The sequence below is a fragment of the Monodelphis domestica genome, chromosome 4 (assembly GCF_027887165.1).
Source record: "Monodelphis domestica isolate mMonDom1 chromosome 4, mMonDom1.pri, whole genome shotgun sequence".
In the NCBI taxonomy this organism is placed as follows: Eukaryota; Metazoa; Chordata; class Mammalia; order Didelphimorphia; family Didelphidae; genus Monodelphis; species Monodelphis domestica.
This window is the reverse complement of record NC_077230.1, coordinates 358,075,717-358,095,480: the sequence shown is the minus strand read 5'-3', so window position 1 is coordinate 358,095,480 and position 19,764 is coordinate 358,075,717. Positions and strand designations below refer to the sequence as shown.

At 42.4% G+C, this 19,764-nt stretch overlaps 1 protein-coding gene across 1 annotated transcript in view; it reads left to right on the top strand.

Annotated features, from left to right (window-relative positions):
- Positions 1–19,764, top strand: part of DCHS1 (dachsous cadherin-related 1) — an 80,530-nt gene that overhangs the window by 31,652 nt on the left and 29,114 nt on the right. Inside the window, exons 3-8 of the mRNA XM_056795115.1 lie at positions 4,089–4,277; positions 4,376–4,607; positions 5,092–5,328; positions 7,254–8,297; positions 11,101–11,294; positions 11,554–11,650. Coding sequence (XP_056651093.1) covers positions 4,089–4,277; positions 4,376–4,607; positions 5,092–5,328; positions 7,254–8,297; positions 11,101–11,294; positions 11,554–11,650 — 1,993 coding nt within the window. The remainder of the gene's footprint in view (positions 1–4,088; positions 4,278–4,375; positions 4,608–5,091; positions 5,329–7,253; positions 8,298–11,100; positions 11,295–11,553; positions 11,651–19,764) is intronic.

The window sequence follows — 19,764 nt, the reverse complement described above, 5'->3', positions numbered from 1 at the left end:
ATTTTTTAAAACTTTCTTTTCCCTTTTATAATAGAATTCATTTTAGATTGAAAAAAGGAACTTAGTTATCTTAGACTTAGTCATCTAGTCTAGCTCCTCCATCCTTTGCAAATTGGCATTCCACAAAAGGAATCATCTGGCCTCTGCTGAACAGCCTAAAGTGGGGGACAGCAAGGTGGTTCAATGGATTGAGAGCCAGTCCTAGACTGGGAGGTCCTGGGTTTAAGTTTGATCTCAGGCACTTATTATCTGTGTGACCCTGAACAAGTCACTTAACCCCCATTGCCTGGTCCTTACCACTCTTTTTTCTTGGAACCAATACACACTGTATTAATTATATGGTATTATTATATTATATGGTATTAATTATATAATATATTAATTATATGGTATTAATTATAAGATAGAAAGTTAGGGTTGAAAAAATAAAAGTCTATAGTGGGCAGGCAAGGAATCTGAGGCAAACAATTTCACTTTGGAATCCGTGTGATTGTTAGGAAGCTTTTCTTTAAGTTAAATATACATTTGGCTTCTTTGCAGTTCCATTCAGTGATTCTAGTTCTTTCCTCTGGGACCAAACAAAACAATTATGATACTTTTTCCATGTGACAGGTCTTCAAATATTTGAAGGCAGTTTTTGAGAACTGCCCTTCTCCCTGCCTTCTGTACACTAAAAAACCTTATGTCTTTCAACCTCTCCTTAAACTCTGTTTGTCTAAGGAAGGAAGGAAGGAAGGAAGGAAGGAAGGAAGGAAGGAAGGAAGGAAGGAAGGAAGGAAGGAAGGAAAGAAGGAAGGAAGGAAGGAAGGAAGGAAGGAAGGAAGGAAGGAAGGAAGGAAGGAAGGAAGGAAGGAAGGAAGGAAGGAAGAAAGCAAGAATTTTTTTGAGTACCTACTATATTCCAGGCACTGTGCTAAACTTTTTATAAATAGTACCTTATTTGATACTCACAACAACCCTGGGACATAGGTAGATTTTTAGTCAACTAAAATATCTATAGTATTTTCCATATTAACTGTTGTCTAGCCATGCCTTTCCCTTCCATACTTGCATGGTTGAATTTTTATCTGAATGAAAGTCTTTACATTTAAATCTATTAGAAGCAGCTAAGTGGTGTGATAGAAAGAGTTGGACATGGAATCCAGGACCTTTGCTGTGTGACATTCTGGGCAAGTCACATAATTTGTCTACCTCAGTTTCCTCACCTGTAAAATGAGGATAATGATAGCATCTACCTCCTAGTTGTAAAGTGCTTTGCAAACTTAAGGCAATATATAAATTCTAGCTATATTTATAGTTATCAAATTTTATTTAATGAGATCCAGTCCATCTTTCTAACCTATGGAGGGCTTTTTAGACCTTGACTATCATCAAACATGTTAGCTCTGCTTTCCAACTATGAGTCACTTGACTAGTTAATGAACATTACATTTGTGCCTAAGTCATTGATAAAACTATCAGGAAGACTATGGTTCCAAAGTCACATCCCTGGTGTACTGAGTATTCTATTAGAAACCTTGCACTAGGTTGACATCTGTCTATTAATAACTCTATGGATTAAGTCATTACTCCCCCTGTAGATACTAATGTGTCCTAGGAATCACACTGTGCTTTAGCAGATTGATCCAAAAAAAAATGGTTTCTGAGGAGAGGCCAATGCCCCCCAGAGCCTGGGAAATCTTGGACCTCCATTAGAAGCTTCCCTTCTGATTCAACCTACTGATCTGTAGCACAGTGCTTTCTTCCACTCTTAGAGAATATGTTGACCTTACCCCCACCTTCACCTTTATCCAGGAAACTGGGAATAATTTCTAGCAAATGTCCTGAAACGAATGTCCAAGGGATAGAGATGGAACATTTCTAGGTGATGGCATAGTTAAATGGGTTTAAAACTTAATGTCTTAGCCCAAAGAATAAAATATCAACTCCGAAAGAGAAGTCTTTAGTGGAGTGCCACAAAGGTTCATCTATAGCCCTATTCTCTTCAACATCTAGATGACATCATGGATAGGAAGAAAGTTTAATCATATTTGGGAATGAAGCAAAGCTCTGAGGGATAGCAGGGGAACAAATGAGGTACTGGATTTAAAGCATTTTGCAAACCTTAAAGTGCTATAGGAACACCCCTGGTAACTTTATTATTATTAGCCTACATAACCAAGCCTCCAGCCTGGTAATAACTTCATTTCCTGAGCCTTCTACTGCACTCCTGCTGAGGTCAAGCAGTGTTTATAGAACAATACAGGGTTGTAGAGTAAATGTTTAATAACTGAGGTCTACACACACACACACACACACACACACACACACACACACACACACATTCTAAATTTAATATGCATTATTAACACTTTATTAAGCCTAAGTAATCATAAAAACAATAAATCAAGCCTTGATTTGTAGCTGGAAATGCTCACAATAAAATTTAACCATTGGCTCTAGTTAGAGCTGCCTTTAGCACACCGCTGAAAGACATGCATTCAGGTTCAAAATATTAACTGAATAAATTACAGATAGGGTAGTCATGGGCAAAGGAATTCACATAAAAGACCTGAAGATCTGAGTGGACTTCAGACTCCATGTGGTTCAATAACCTAAGATCCTAGGTTGTATTGTGAGGCATAATGTACAGAACCTGGAAGGTGAAAACACTGCTGTCTTCTTTCTTGGTCAGAAGGGGAAGAGAATAAGCATTTATTAAGCACCTATTATGTGCTGGCACTGTGCTAAGCACACATCTTTGTTCAGGTTTGGGCACTGCCCTTTCGGAAAGTATTGACAAGCTAAAGCATGGTCCAAAAGAGAGCAACCAAGATGGTAAGAGGTTTGGAACCTATGTCACATAAGGACTGGCAGAAGGAGCTAGAGAGAGAAGGCTAGGGGTTGAGGAGAGAAAGAGAGGAAGAAATAGCTGTCTTTAAGATTTGAAGGACTGATACAAAAGGCAGAATTGAATTTATTCTCATCAGTCCTGGAACTAAGGAATAGGTAGAAGTTTCAAAGAAAAAGATTTAAGTTTAAATGTAAGGAAAATTTTCCTACTTATTATGAATATCCAAAAGTGAAAATGGTTGCCTTAAGAGGGAACAAGCTCTCCCTCATTAGAGGTCTTCGTGTGGAATCTGAAGGACCATTTATTGGGGGGTATTTATTGTCATTGTCATCATTATCTACATTTTTTAAATTAAAATTTTTTTAGCCAACAAAAAACTAATTTTGTTTCTTGCCACCTCTCCCCATCATTAAAGAAGAAAGAAATATAAAATAGTTGTAACAGATATATTTAGACAAGCAAAAGCAAATTCTCACATTGGACTGTATTTAAAAAACATATCTTAAAATACTCCCTTAAGCCATCATCTCTCCAATGTCCAAAATCAACAAGCATTTGCATGCTTCATCATGAGATGAATCGTGGTTGGTCAATGTATTGATCAGAGTTTTCTTAAATCAGTTGTTTTTATTTACAATGTTGTTAATGTATAAGTTGTTCTCCTGGTTCTGCTCTCTTCACTCAAGTGTTCTGTTTTGGGAGGAATGGCATTTTAGAGAGAATTGCTTCTTAGATACAAACTTGACTTGATGCTCTGAGACTCCTTCTATCCCTGAGATTTTGATTCCTCTGTTCTTTCAAGTGGCAATTTCCCTAATCTTAAGACTTGAGAATTTTGTCCAGTCCCTCTACTTCTGGGCCAGGGAATCAAGAAACCCTAACCTTTGTATCCTTAATTCATTCAAAGTTGGGGTTAAAATAACTCCATTGAATAATTAAGGGAAAGAGTCTAACAAATTAAGAAATGTGCAGCCCTTAAGATTCCTGATCATGTGGGCGTGGGGTGGTACCATCTTTCTAGTCCGTGTCTGTTTTCATCTGAGCAGTTTGTCCTTCTCTTAGAAGTTAGGGGGAATGAGATGAAGGGAGAAGGTTTTTTGGGGTCAGGGTACAGATCAGATGAAGAAGGACATGTGTTGTCATGGCTTCAGATGCCCTAGCTCTCTTTAGGGGTGCTGGTGGTTGGGCACGGGCATTGGAGGAGACAAGACAACAGAAAAACCTTCAGGAAAAGTCACACTCCCTCCCCCCACAGGTAACTGCTACAGATGCAGACAGTGGCCCCTTCGGACTCCTGTCCTACATGTTGGGAGCTGGGCTTAGCTCCATAGGCCCTCCGCCATTCCAAATTGATTCCCTCACTGGAGAGGTGTGCACATCCCGAAGCCTCGACCGTGATCAAGGACCCCCCAGCTTCGACTTCACTGTCACTGCTGTGGATGGGGTAAGTAGGAAAGGCAGGGAGGGTCATTTTCCCTGGCAGGGGACCAAAGCTGCTCTGAGCATACCTTCAGCTCACTTTCTCACTCCAATTCTTTCCAGGGTGGCTTGAAGTCACTTGTGTATGTCAAGGTATTTGTGTCCGATGAGAATGACAACCGGCCTGAGTTCTACCCAAGGATATATGCAGCCAGTGTGAGCACCCAAAGCCCACCAGGCACGGCTGTGCTGAGGGTCAGTGCGCATGACCCTGACCAGGGTCCCCATGGTACCCTCACCTACCGCATCCTGGCTGGGAACAGCCCCCCACTCTTTGCCCTGGACAAGGACTCAGGTAAGAGACCAGAATATACCCCAGCACCCTGGCACCCCAAAACTTCCTTAACTCCCCAGTTCTGGAGACTTCCTAGGTTGCTGCCTATGATCCTCCCATCCACTTGATCTCTTTGGGACCACCTCCTGTTATTGGGATTCCTCCAGGACACCCCTAAGGCCCTTTCCTTACTTCTCCAGGACCTGCCCTGTCCACCCCACTCCCAGCTTCATTTACCATCCCTGGCACAAGCAATATCCTTTGTCCTATGCCTTATGCTTTCTCTTATTTATACTCTATTTTTGTTCTGGGTTTATGTCCTGTGCCCCAAGTCTTTGGCCTCATACCTTATGCTTTTTCTTATGTCCTGTGCCATGCCCCCTGTGCTGTGTCCTCTGTGAAATGGTACATGATCTTTGTCCTTTGCCTCCTAATCTTGTGCTCTGGGCATTATGTTGTATGTGGTGTTCTCTCTATCCCTGTTGTTCTCCCTCTCTCTTTCCAGGGCTGCTGTCTGTGGCCTGGCCTCTTACTGGACGGGCTGACTCAGTGCAGCAGCTGGAGATTGGGGTTCAGGATGCTGGTGGCCTTCGAGCTGAGCCCAACGCCCACGTCAACATCAGCATCATCTCTGGGCCTCTTGCACCTCCGGTCTTTGAGCAAGTGCAATATGTCTTCTCCGTGCTTGAGGATGTGCCTCTGGGAACCAATGTGGGCACCATACGGGCACGCCACCCCCCAGGTAAGACATACTCACCCCTTTGATGCCACCCTCATACACTTAGACATATGTACTTACCTTCCCCCATTACAGTAATCTAGTTACCTACTCATACACACACTCACATTTATCCTGCGCCAGTCAAGTCCACAAGCATTGAAGTGTCTGTAATAGCTATAATAATAGCTAACATTTATGTAGGGCTTTGAGATTTGCAAAATATTTTACAGCAATTACTTTCCTTGAAACTTAAAACCACCTTGGGTGGAGGGACAGGTGCTAATATCATCCCCACTTCACAGATGAGGGAACCAAAGCAGGGAGAGATTAGGTGACTTGCCCTCTGTCCCATAGGTGTTTGAAGCTGAATTTGAAATCAAGTCTTCCTAACTTCAGACCCAGCACTCTGTGCTCTGTGGCAGCATTTCACTGAACTCTAGCCACAGGTCTATAAATAAAAACTGCTAAAAGTCATTTTGACTTGGACTGTATTAATTTTAAAATCAGCAACCACAATATTATCTTATAATTCTCATATATTTTAGTCAAATGCTTAATTAAATTCCTTACAGCTAAGCACCGGAGAGTTAAAGACAAAAATAAAACAGTCCCTGTCCTCAAAGACCCTGCATTCTATCAAGGAAAACAACACATTCCCTGTGAGCAAATACAGGACATCAACCAAGTAAATACAAAGCAGTTTGGAGAGGGTACTTTTAACTAAGAAAGATCAGAAGAGGCTTCGTGGAGGAGGTGGCAAGTAAGCTGGGTTTGGAAGGGAGATAAGGACTCTAGAGGAGGTGCAGATGAGAAGGACTTACAAGTGTAAAAATTAAAATTTGGGGGAGACTGAGGCAGGTAGAAATTAGTTTCTCTCTGCAAGGAGTATTATATTTTTATGAGGTTTATTAAAGATTAAGGATTAAAGAAAATACAGGATAAGAAAATATGTGTCTAGGCCAGAGAGGCCTAGACAGGATAACCTCACATCATGGAAGAGACACGTCTGCTCCAAAACGGAAGTCCCAAAAAAGGCCGAGCCTATTCACAACCAAGTTTAAATACCCCATCTTGCTTTCGGCCCAGGTGAGAATTCAGTGATATTACAAAGCATTCTGGGGAAGTGGAGCAAGGAATTCTGGGGATTGAAGTCCTGGATTCGAGTCTATTTTTTACACAAGCCAGGCACTGGGGACACATAGTCTGGGCAAAGACTTGGAGATGGGAGAAGGGAGGAACAGAGAGCCGACTGCTGGGCTGAACTAAAGAGTGGGTGAAGTAGTCATCTGTATCAGCCTGGTAAGAAATGCTGGAACGAGATCATGAAGGGTTTTTAATGACCATCAAAAGTGTTTGTATTTTATCCCAGAAGTAAGGAGCCTTGGCAGGCCACTAGATCTTCCTCTTCAGCAAAGGAGGGACAACGGCCAGCCTGTGCTTTAAGGATATCACTTTGGTGGCTAGGTTTGGAGATGACGTTGGGGAGAGGAGAGGAGGCAGGGAGAAAGATCCAGTGGTCATAGAGACCTGAACCCGGGTGGTGACTGGGCGGAAGAAGAAAAGGGGACAGATCTAAGAGATGCTGTGGCACTGGAAGCAGATGTGGGGAGTAATGGGGAGACACTCACCGTCTTCTGAGTCCCAGCCTTGCTCCCTCTCCCTGCCAGCCCAGCACATGCAGACACACATTCCCACATGCCCCCGGCCTCCCCGGGTCACACACACATTTCTCTAGCACATTTATGCACACTTGCACCTCTTGAGATTCCAGACACATTCACACGGCCACACGGACTCACACTTACTTTTTCGCCCAGATTGGAGTTGTGGTTCCCCCATTTCTTGCCAGAACCATGCTCCGGTCTGGAATGAGTCGCTCAGATTTGCCCCTGGCCATGCCCCTTGCCGTGTGTCTCCCTCTGACAGCTGCTTCCTCCCTCTGGTAGGCCGCCCAGGTTCCGTGGCCCTCACCCTGTCTGGGGGAGACCCACAGGGCCTCTTCTCCCTGGATGGAGCGTCAGGACTGCTGCGGACACGGCGGCTGCTGGACAGAGAGCGCCTGGGACCAGTGCTGGAGCTGGAGGTGCGTGCAGGCAGTGGGGCTCCCCCAGCTTTTGCCCTGGCCCGGGTTCGAGTGTTGCTGGAGGATGTGAATGACAACGCGCCCTCCTTCCCTTCCCCTGCGGACACTGTGTGGCTGCCTCCGGATGCTGGCCCGGGCACACCTGTGTACACACTGCGGGCAGCTGATCCCGACACTGGAACCAATGGCCACGTCACCTTCGCCTTAGTGGCCGGGGGGAAAGGAACCTTTGCTGTGGACCCCGCCACCGGCCACGTGCATCTGGTGAGGCCGCTGGGTGGTCTGGCTCACGAGCTAGAGCTAGAGGCACGCGACGGCGGCTCACCCCCCCTGACCAGCCGCTTCCTGCTCCGGGTGGCTGTGCAAGAGGCAGGCTCCAGGGCTGGTGCAGGGACCAACGGAGGGGCTGGAGGAGGGCTTCCCAAGTTTGATCAGCCTTCCTATAACGTGGAGCTGTCTGAGAGCACGGCCCCGGGCACCAAGTTCCTGCAGGTGCGGGCACAGGGCCCTAAGGGAGGGCCTCCCATCTCCTACCACCTGCAGTCAGACAGGGCGGGCACCGCCTTTGGCGTGGAGTCCCGTACTGGGTGGCTCTGGGTCCGGACGGCCCTGGACCGGGAGGCCTGGGAGGTATACACATTACCAGTCCTGGCCGTGGCTGGGGATGCTCAGGGAAGTCTCACGGCCACGGCCACCGTGCGAGTGAGCATCCGAGACAGGAACGACCATGGTCCTCGCCTCACCGAAGAGCCCACCTTCCTGGCTGTGGCGGAGAACCAGCCACCAGGAACCACCGCGGGCCACATCACAGCCACGGATCGAGACTCGGGCCCCAACGGGCACCTCACCTACCACCTACTACAGCCGCCAGACGAGAGCGGGGCCTTTCACATCCACCCACAGACAGGTAAGATTCCTGCGGTCTCTGGCCCAGTCTGCAATCCTAAGCCTTCCATTGCCACCTGCAGATCCCAAGACAGTGATCTGAAGACCTGTCAGGCCCCAGGAGCTTCTCATCACAACTTGGACCCTTCCACATACCCCCAAGGGCAGGCGAAACCCTCAGGATCCCTTGTCTGACTCCATATTGAATCCAGTTCAAATCATTCCACATCCGTACAGCACCCAGTGGGCCATGCCCCCTTCCCTCTGCCCCTGGCCACTTCCATCACTGAGATTTTAACCCTGACCAGCCCTCATCGTAGAATCCTCTGAGCTCAAAGGAGCCTAAGCACTCATCCAATCCTCCTTGCAACCATCTTTGAGATCTTGCTTTGACTTGAAGATGTTTAGAAATAGGAAATAAGTCACAAAGAATAGTGTATCCCACTTAGTGGACGTCTTTAAATGAAAGCTGAATAACCAGTTCTCAGAAATGTTGTAGAAAAAATTTCTTTTCAGTTATGCATTGGCAAGTCCCTTCCCATTCTAATATTATATGATTCTGTAAATTCCCTCACCCCTAAGGAACTCCTTTTCACTTTTAGACAGCTCTAATCAATAGGGAATTTTCCTATGTTGAGATGAAATCTGAGTTTCTCCGATCCATCCTCCCTCTCCTTCCACCGCTGTTTCTAGTTCAAGCCTTTAGAAGTCCAGCTGGTTCCCCCTTCATTTGAGTACTATTGCAGGATTTTAATTGAAAAGCTTTAATGTCTCCTTCCCAAGTCTTCCTCCACATCCACAGTTCCTTTGACAGGTCCTCATATGTTTTGGTCTCTAGTCCTCTCACAATTCTGATTGCTCTCTCCTGGACCACCCCCAGACTCTTCACATCTTCATTAAAATGCATTAAACCGAATACAGTGCTCTAGATGTGGTGTGAGTAGACCAGAATACATAGAACGGGGCTATTACTTCTCTGGACCTTGCCACCAAGTCTTTCTTCATACAACCCAAGATCATGTTCACTTTTGATTTAATTTGAGCTTTCATTCAATTAAAATCCACAGATTTTTTTTTCACATGCCCTGTTTTTTTTTTACAGTATCTTCCCAAATTCTATACTAATGCAATTTTTTTTAACCCAAGGTTAGAACTTTATATATTTATCTTTATTAAATGTAATCTTATTAGATTCTGCCCAAATATGATTGGGTTTTGATTCTATCACGTAATATGTTTGCCATCTCTTCTAGTTTTGTGCCATCTACAAATTTGTCTCTGCATGCCATCTCTATCTTCCTTTCAGTCACTGCTAAAGAGCAAAAGACTAATCCTTGTGGCATTCAAAGAAAGACTTTCCTCCAGCCTGACAGACCTATTAATTGCTACTCTTTGGATTCATTCGTTCATAAGATCATAAGATTTCGATGTAGAAGGTACCTTAGAGACCATCTACCCCAGCCTCCTTATTTCATAGATGAGGAAACTGAAGCCCTGGGGGATTAATTGACTTGTCCAGGCTCACACAGGTAGCTCTGTAAGGTTTAAACCCTGGTATTCTGACTCCCTGCCTAGCATTCTTCCCTTTAAGTCCACTTAATCACTCTGTCATCTATTCTATATTTCTACATATTGTCTATATTTAATATTAATATAAAATTAATAATTTAATAATATTTATAACAAAATGTTTTGTATGATGAGATACTTATAGAATGCTTTGCCAAAATCCAGTTGTAGTATGTCTAAATGGTCTTCCCCACTTTACCTATTTAGTAACCCTGTCAAAAAAATGAAATTATATTAACCTGCCATGACCAATTTTAGATTAATCCATACTGATTCTTATATAAGTGCTTGCTTTCCAAATTATTATAAGCCATTCCTTGTATTTCTTCTAGAAATTTACTAGGGATCAAATTCAAACCCTCAGGACTAGCATTTCAACAACTTGACATCTTCCTATTTTCATAAACCAGGACAATGACTCAGCAGTTATGTTTATAAGTTCTCTCAGCCTCCAAGGATGTCTTGGCCTGGTAGTTTGTACTCATTAAGGATAGCTAGCCACTTTCATATCTTCTGGCTTTTCAACTCCCCATTAACCATTTTTCTTCTCTTTCCCAGTTCAAAAATCAGTATCACTGTAAGAAAAAACAGAAGCAAAATGTTTTGCCTCCTGTTTCTTTCATCACCAAAGTTTTAGCTACTCAAGAAAGTGATCCAGTCCTATTTTTGAACTTTTTTCACTGAATGTTGCCTAAATAAAACAAATACAGTTTTACTTTTTCCCGGCATTTATTACCAACCTTAGCTCATGCTGCACATCAGTGCCCCAATGGCATTGTTATGGGTTATTCTATTCTTATATTCATCCCAAGTGACTGCTTTTGTTTTCATTGGGAGGTAATATCTTTTTAAAAAAATCTAAATTGGGAAATGAGTTTCCTGTTCTTCATTGTTCTCCTTAGATAGCTCAGTCAACATGCTGAATAATCATAAACAAATAGCACTCCCCCATCATTCTGAGTCTTAGGCCCCTAGCTTTCTGAACCAAATTATAAGAGCCCTGAGCCCTAACCCTTCAGTTCTCTGGCTTTCTGGATCCCCCCAGACTTTCAAAACTCTGTTTCCCAATTCCCTAATCCCTTGGACTTTTCCTCTTCCAAAGGAAGAGGACCCTTCAGCACTCTGAATGCTACCTCTGTCAAATACATTGGTCCCAGCCCCACTAGTTCTCTCAACTCTACCCCACTCAATTCCCTGGGCCTAGGCTCTCCAATTCCCTACAGCCCCTCACTTCTCTTCTCTCTTGCTTTCCCTAGGGGAAGTGACCACACGCCGAAGCCTAGATCGTGAACAGCAGAGCAGCTACCAGCTCCTGGTACAAGTGCAAGATGGTGGTGTCCCTCCTCGAAGCACCACAGGCACAGTGCACATCATGGTTCTGGACCTCAATGACAATAGCCCAACATTCCTACATACCCTGGGAGCAGCTGGTGGGGGGCTTCCTGTGCAGGTGAGATAGAGGGGAGGAGAGGCGCTTCCTCTGAGGGGAAGAGGGATGGGGTTCTTCTTTGAGGGTATGAGGAAGGATCCTCATTAGGCTAAGGAAGGTACTTATGCTGGGTCAAGGAAAAAGGGGAATCGCTCAATGAGCTAAGAAGGATGGGCTCCAGGTGCTCAGTGTCAGGAGATGAGGGGTCCCTGTTTGGTTCTTGCTGGGACCTAGAGTCCTTGCCATGGTCAGGGCTGAGCTCGTGTCCGTGTCTCATCAGGTGTTGGAAGGCATCGCTCCTGGAACCCTTGTCACACGCCTACAGGCAAAGGACCCAGATGAAGGAGAGAACGGGACGATCCTGTACAGTGTGACAGGTATGAGGGGAGAGCTTGTGGGGACTGAACAGTGTGAAGCTGGAGGTGTCTGTTCACTCAGCTGCAGGGGATTGAGCTGGGTGCCTGAGTCTGAGAAGTCTTAATCCAGGCTGGGGTCTGGGCTGTATGAATTCTGGGTCTGTAAGCTCTATGGTTCCTGGCCCAGGAGAGGCTGAGCCACTCTGGACCTAAGCATGTGAGGGTCAGGACCAGCTGTGAGCTAACAAGAGGTCAGCCAGGAGGCAAGCAGTGAGCATTTATTAATGGGCTAGGCATGCCGATGCGAACTGGGGGGCCAAACACAAAAATGAAATAATTCTGGCTTTTGAGCAGCTTACAACTATTGGGGATGAGCGGGAACTTTCATATGTATACATATATATGTTTGCATGTGCGTATACATATGCACATACACACATATATACACACATGCATCTATATGGAATAAATGCAAGTAATTACTGGTACTTGGGGAAGATCAGAAAAAGCTTCCTCTAGCAGATGTTGCTTGATGTAGGTCTGGAAGGAAATGAGGAATTCTTGGAAGAGGAGTCAAGAAGGGAGAGAATCTCAGGCATAGAAGGCAACAGCCTTTGGGGAGGCTTGGAGTCAAATCAAGCCAATTCAACAAGCACTTATTCAGCTCTGATGCAGTGCAGAGCCCTGAGCTAAGTGCTGAAAATACAAATGCATGCAGGAAGAAAGGCAGCCACCTCCCCCCAAGGAGCTTACATTTTTAATGGGGAAGACAATATATTAAAGGGAGCTGAGAAAAGGAGTGAGGGTTAAGATACTAGATCCAGAGGCAACCTAGAGTGAAGCTCATAAATTATCAGGGCACCCCGAAGAGGAATGAAGACATGGTTGGCCTGGCCCACCTCCTGAAAAACAGAGGCTCTGGGAGGAACCAGCCATGCAGACAGAGAGGCTACAGGGGCAAGGATTCTTCCAGGGAGAAGTAGTTCAGGAGTGGAGTGAGCTTCCAGGGTGCATGGGAGTGAGAACTCTTTGGGGATGAGTCTGTGATGCAACCCGAGAAAAGGACTGATGCCAATGGATCAGACTGCCATCAGCCTGTAAGGTTTTGAAATGGCCCTCATGCCTGACCCTCAGCTCTCACATAGCATTATCCATCAGGCATTTTTGGGTGAGATGTACAGATGTGAATGCAGATGTAGGAGTCAACTGAGACTGACTTTTTAGGTGCAAAAAGGGCACGGTAATGTGGAGCACAGATAGCGAAGCCCAGATGCTGACAGAACAGATCCAGGAGGTCCAGTCTTGGCTGGGCAGCTGTAGAATTTGTGGGCTGTGGGAATACTTGCTGGAGGAGGGGACACAGATCAGCTGAGTGTTCAACTTCTAGTTTTTGTGACAGGATATCTGTTCATCAGTTATAGAGTCCCTGAATATACACAAACAGGTACCTACACAGTTATGACCAATCATCACCTGCTCCAGAATTGTAGTTTTCAAAAATGGGGGGGGGGCATTAGATTACAAGGAAACCAAGCAAGCTGGGTTTGAAATAAGAGCACATATTAGTCAAGGGTCCTGATCCGCTGTTGGGAGGTTGAGGACGAAGGTAGGAAGAACAGTTTTCAAGGAGCTCCCTTTTTCCCCCTGCCCCTGCTCCCATGGTAGAACATCTACCAGTTTTCCAACAGCATCTGACTTCTGCCACCCTTATCATATACCAAGAAAGGTCAGTGCATGATTGGAACCTTGTCCAGCATTCCTGGCTCCAAGAATTTTCTCCTAAGGATTGATCATCTTGCTAATAACTGCACATGTGTAATGAAAACTATTTTAATATATAGTCATTTCTTAAACTGCAAAAGATTTTTTTTCTCCCCTTGAGTCTATTAATTTGAAATACTACCCACTTTATATAATACTTAAACAGAAGGTTGAGGAATACTTTGAGGGATGCCCTGATTGTTAGCCGTTTTAGTTTGTGATCCAGATTCATATAACTATTTAATCTATTAATTTATTGGATTTACATGACCCAGAGTAGCAAAGTATCTATTGAACTTCAGTGATTTTCAGGCTTTCTATACCACATTAGAAAGTAATGTTGTGACATGGGGAAATCTAATGTAGATTAGCTTTGTCCAGCCCCTCTCATGGCAGTGTACTGCCTTTGTTCATTTGTTAGTGAATTATGTGTACAACTATTTCATCTCACCAGTAAATGGCCATTGTATTCTCATAGACTTTTTTTTTTGGTTGAGAACATTTTTTTAAAACCCTTACCTTCTATCTTAGAATCAGTACTGTTCTAAGATAGAAGAGCAACAATAGCAATTGGAGTTCAGTGACTTATCCAGGGTCACATAGCTGGGAAGTGTCAGAGGCCAGATTTGAACCCAGATTCTCCTGATTCCAAGACTGGTGCTTTTAGCCACTGTGCTACCTACCTGCCCCTATTGACAGCATATTAATGTTTCCATTAGCTACATTTATTTTTTTCAGCAATATTCAGGGCACTTTTTGGGTCATTTTATAGCCTCTAAAGTGTTTATAAATGTAAATCCATCCACTTAAAAACCAAATTATGACCATAGATAATAAGCATGTGGTATCAGAGAAATATGTAACCTACTGAAGGCCTCTGTGCCCAGGCATCTGTAGTTCTATTTTGGCCCTCTAATGTAAAAATCATTCTTTACGTATAATATTATATTACATACAATATTAACTTTTTCTGCCTTGACAATGAATTCCTGCAATAAAATTGAATGAAATTTGTAAATAAACAAAAAAGGTTAAGACTTGGTGCAACAAACATAGTCAACATGAACCCATAAGCTCCTGAGGAACAAAATTTCAAGTGTGCCTGGTCCTTTTCACAGACTCACAAACCTCAAAGCTTCTAAGGACTTCTGAAGGCATGTAGTCCAACCCTACCACACAGTCATGCCTCCCCGTCTTATATTTGTGTAGCTTTTTTCTAACCTAAGTATAAGAATCGGTTTAAAACTAAAAATGCAGTCTTCACCAATGACCTAGCAGCTGACACACTTTTAAGTATTTATTAAACATTTACCATGTGTACTAAGTACTGAGGGTTCAAAGAAGTTCAGAAACTGTCCCCTGGCTCAAGTTGCTCATTATGTAATGGAGGCAACCACGTGTAAATAACAACATAACACAAGATCTATGTAGAGAAGATGGAAGGTGATACAGAAGGAAAAAACTCTAGCAGCCAGAGTATCTAGAAAAGTTCCCGTAGAATGAATGTTCTGTCTCAGAGGCTCATTATGGCATGGAAGTGATTCAATTTTCACACCATGCTAGAAGAGCACAAACTCTGGCAAGTTTTACCAAGCAAGAGAAGCTTTGAGAATGGTCCTAACCTGAATAGCTAAGTACAGAGAAGCTAATAACCAACCATTTAGTCATAAAGGATAAATTCTTTGGTCATGGCCATCCATGAAACAGATGACAATACAAAACAGTTCTCAGTATTAAATAATTCCTTCCCTCCCTTCTTCCTTCATTCCTTTGTTCCTTCCTTCCTTCCCTTTCTCCCTCCTTTTATCTTTCTCTCTTTCTCTTTTTGTAGTCTGGATCATCCTATCTCACTCCGTCTAGAAGTACAACAGCCACTTACAAGCCCAATAATACCATTAATTGGTGTAAGACCTTTAACCTCCTTGGTTTCTAATGTGAGCCCTGGTAGCCCCTGCTCCTAGGACCCATTATATTGGTGCTGAATTTAGTGCCAACACTGGATGGGCTTTTAGTCCTACTCTAGCTCAGAACTCCAGAGCTCAAGCAATCCATCCATCTTAGCATCCCTAGTAGCAGAAATTATTATGCCTGATTCTTTTCTGTTTCCACATTGATGATGGTAGGTTGGTTAAAAAAGGAGATAATAGGACCATAGCTTCAGAGCTGGAAGAGATCTCTCAAAAGTCAACCAGTCTAATCTTTTTCCTTTTACAGAGGAGAAAACAGACCTAGAAAGGTAAAATTACTTGTCACAGGTCACACAAGTAGCCGCTGGAAATAAACCTTTCATTACACCATCTTGCCAGAGGCTACCAAGAAGCATGTGTTTCAGTCTCTATATAATCATTAATTTAACTTGTGATATTCTAAATTTTCAAGCAGCTGGGAGGTACAGTGGAGAGAGTGCTGGGCCTGGAACCAGGGAGACTCATCTTTATGAATTCAAATATGGCCTCAAACACTAGCTGTGTGATACTAGATTAGTCACTTAAACCTTTTTGCCTCAGTTTCCTCATCTGTAAAATGAAAATGGGAAATCACTCCAGTATCTTTGCCATGAAAACCCCATATGGGGTAACTAAGGGTCATAAACTACTGAAAAACAACTAAATGTTCTAAGTTTGAGTTTTCTGTCAAAAAATTAACAAAGAGGCATGAATTGGAAAGGCATGGGCATGGTAATAAACAACCAAAGGGAAAAAAAATGGGAGAGTGACTTTATCTGAGTAAATGGAAATAACTGGTTGTAATTTAGAAATCATTTTGGACTTACTTGTCAGTGTACAAATTATTGACTGGTGGAGTAGGAGCTAAAATTAATGCCTACTAATAAAAAGGGTAGGAATTAGAGGAATGTGCAATTGTGCAATTGAAATGTTTCTGGTCACGCTTATTTAAATAGACTGTCAACTCTGAGAAATGGGAAGTGGCAAAGAGTTGCTTTCATTTTAATTTTTCTTGGTAATATGATCTTATACATTTTCGGATGGTTGCTGATGGTTTGACATTCTTTTGGAAACTTCCTATATTTTTTAGTTGCTTCTCTATTGTGATTGATGCACATATTCTATGTTCATTATTTAAGTAGCTTGCTAGGCTTTTTTTTTAATACTGAATCTGCAATGTCCTCAACACAGGTGAGGAATTCCCTTTATCTCGCTAGGTCAACATAAGTTTTAGAGTTGTCTGGAACACTAAAAGGTCACAAAACTAGTACATGGCAGAGGGGGCATTTGAACCCCCCAGGTCTTTCTGACTCCTGAGCTATTTTTTTCAACTTCATTATGCCACATCTCTTAAATATGAGACTTCTCCCCCCCCCCCATTGACATCTTGCTTTCTTATCCTACCTGCACTGAATTTGTCCATTTGTTTGTGTAAAAAGTTTTTTAAGCAATTAAAATTGTCTATTTTTTCTTTTATGAGCTCCTCTATCCTTGGGTCTGGTTAGGAATTCTAGCCTTAGCCATAGATTTGAAAAGTATCTCCTCCTATTTTCCTTTTAAAGATCATCCTTTTTTATATTTAGAGACTCACCTTTTGAGGTTTTTGATAGAAGATGCCATTCCAGACCTGTTTTCTACTATACTATTTAACATTTTTTTTGCATGGGAATACAAAGGAGGAATGAGAAGAAGTCAAAGGGAATCTTTTTTTTTTCCCCTAGTGGTTTGTGTTATTGGGTTTATGAGACATTGAACTACTATGTTTAATTGCTTCTGGGTCTTACAAATTCCCTCCCTCATTTTTTAACATAAATATTCTGCCCATGATTCTTTAAGCCTATCAATCATGAAATACCATGATCTTAAAAGAATCAAAATTGCCATTGACCAGAACATGTGTTAAGTGTTATTTTATCAATAATTTACGTGCAAAGAAATTATTTAAAAGACATTTTTGGGGCACATATGCCTAGAAAAATCAAACGGGGTCTTATATAAGGATACTATGTAGTAAGGATAACAAATAGTCTTGGTTTTATACTAGTTTCCATAAAATATTAAAAGATTCAGAGAAAGGTCCTCAAATTATTGAGTAAACCCTCTGGCATTGTGAGTGACTTATAGGAAGGAATCTTTGTGGGGATGACACCACCCCTCACCCACTTCCCAAACAAATGAGATAATAGAGGTAGGGTTTTAGATTTTCTCATAGATCTGCATTCCACCCTCCTAATCCTAGGAGGTTCCTGGCTGTGTCTCTCCAGAATCCAGCATTGACCCTATATGCTGGAGGATTTCCACTGATTCTGTTAATATGTCATGGATAATGGTACTAGACTTAGGTTTTCTAGCTTGTTATCCCTCTTTCTTGTTGCAAGTCTGAGCCAACTCATTGTTTAGTAGTACACATTCTTGGCAATGTTGTTTATATGATTTTTTGCATGAACAATCTTCTTAGTATTGTGCTGCCCAGGGAGTTGGCTTGGAATTAAGAGGAACATTGTGACTCAGGTTACATACAAGAAATTGCACAGGGCTTTCAATGAGCCCAAATTAGTCCAACAAAAATCCATCTTTTAATTAACAAATGTTCTCCCTGGGAGGCTGTATCACATTGGTATCCAAACTTTTTTGACCATGAACACACATCAGTAAAAAAATAAAAAAAAATCTTGAGTACCGTCTTCTACTATAAGTATATTTACTTACTTATAAGTTGTATACATGTACCACTATCCTAATAATTATGTATATTATAAAACATGGACAAAAATATAAAGTTTGAAAAGATAGGATGAAAATGAAAAATAACATTTGATCCTTGAATCAATGGGTAGACACTTCAGATTACTAAGCAAGGGATTGGTGTGGTAATATTTGCACATTAGGAAATCACTTTGGCAACTGTCCAAAGGATGGATTGGAGTCAGAAGAATCTAAGACATGGAAACCAATTAGTAGTCCATTGCAATAATCTAGTCAAAATATGATGAGAGCCAGAACTAGGGTGGTCCTGTGTGAGTAGAGAGAAGACAATCATGAAAGATATCATGGAGGCTCCACTGACAAGATTTGGTAACTGGGAATATGGGATAATTGAGATTAAGGAGTTGAAAATAACAAAGAGGTAGTAAACCTGGGTGCCTGGAAAGTTGATTCAGCCCTTGGCAGTAATAGAGAAGTTATTTTTATTTTATATGTAATAATTTTCAACATGTTTTCCAAAATTATAAGATCCAAATTGTCTCCTTCCCTCTCTTTTCTCAGAGATGGTAAACAATTTGATCTTGGCTATACATGTATTATCATGCAAAACACATTCCATATTGGTCATTGTAAGAGCATAGTCATACAAAACCAAAACCCCAAAATAAAACTGTAGACACACTGATGTGAAATATAATGTGCTTTGATTCACCTCCTTCCAACTCCAGTTCAAATAGTTAACTTCCAGCTGAATTCTTTCTCTGGAGGTGGCTAGGATTCCCCATCATAAGTCTTTTAGAATTGTCTCAGATCATTGCATTGCTGACAGTAGCCAAGTTTTCACAATTTATCATAGTTACAATATTGCTATTACTATGTACAATGTTCTCCCAGTTCTGCTTATTTCACTGTGCATCAGTTCATGTATATCTTTCCAGCTTTTTCAGAAACCAATTTGCTTATCATTTCTTGTAGCACATTGATATTCCATCACCAGCATATACCACAGTTTGTTATCACCAGCATATACCACAGTTTGTTTAGCCATTCTCCAATTGGAGGGCATCCCCTCAATTTCCAATAATAGAGAAAATGTTAAGAAAAAGATAACATAAGATTTCATTTGCAGTTTGCAATCTATCCATGCCTGCTGATCCTTTGAGATTTGCTCTTGTCCCACCAAAAATGCAAGGAGAGAAGGAATAGATCTCTCTAGCCACTGCTTCAGTGCATAAAGCCAGCCAAGGGACAAATAACCAGCTGAAGGGCACCTCTTACAACTATTAGCTGCTCTGAGGGATAGAGTATGAGGAAGCAAGTAATTGGGGATGGGAGTGGAGAAGGGAAAAATTCCCAGTGGTACTTGTTTAGCTACTGGTGAAGGTATCATTATAAATGCTGTGAATATCCCGTGCCAGAGAGACAGTGAAAGGTTGAAGCTAGCACAACTTCAGGAGGGAGCATATTGAGGGAGTGTGATTATGTTGGAAACAAACCTCATGATTGGCTCTAGGGGAGAGTGGAATGGAATTCATCTTTTTGCTCTCTAATTAGCTAATCATGCAACTCTTGGAGTCATACCACTAACTCCTCCCCCACCAACACCCCCCCCCCATCCCAATCCCACTGCCCCAACACTAGGGGATGGGTCTGACTCATTTTGGAGACATGTTTGTATAATTGAAAATCTTAGAACCAATAAGAGGTATCTTAAGTTCATCA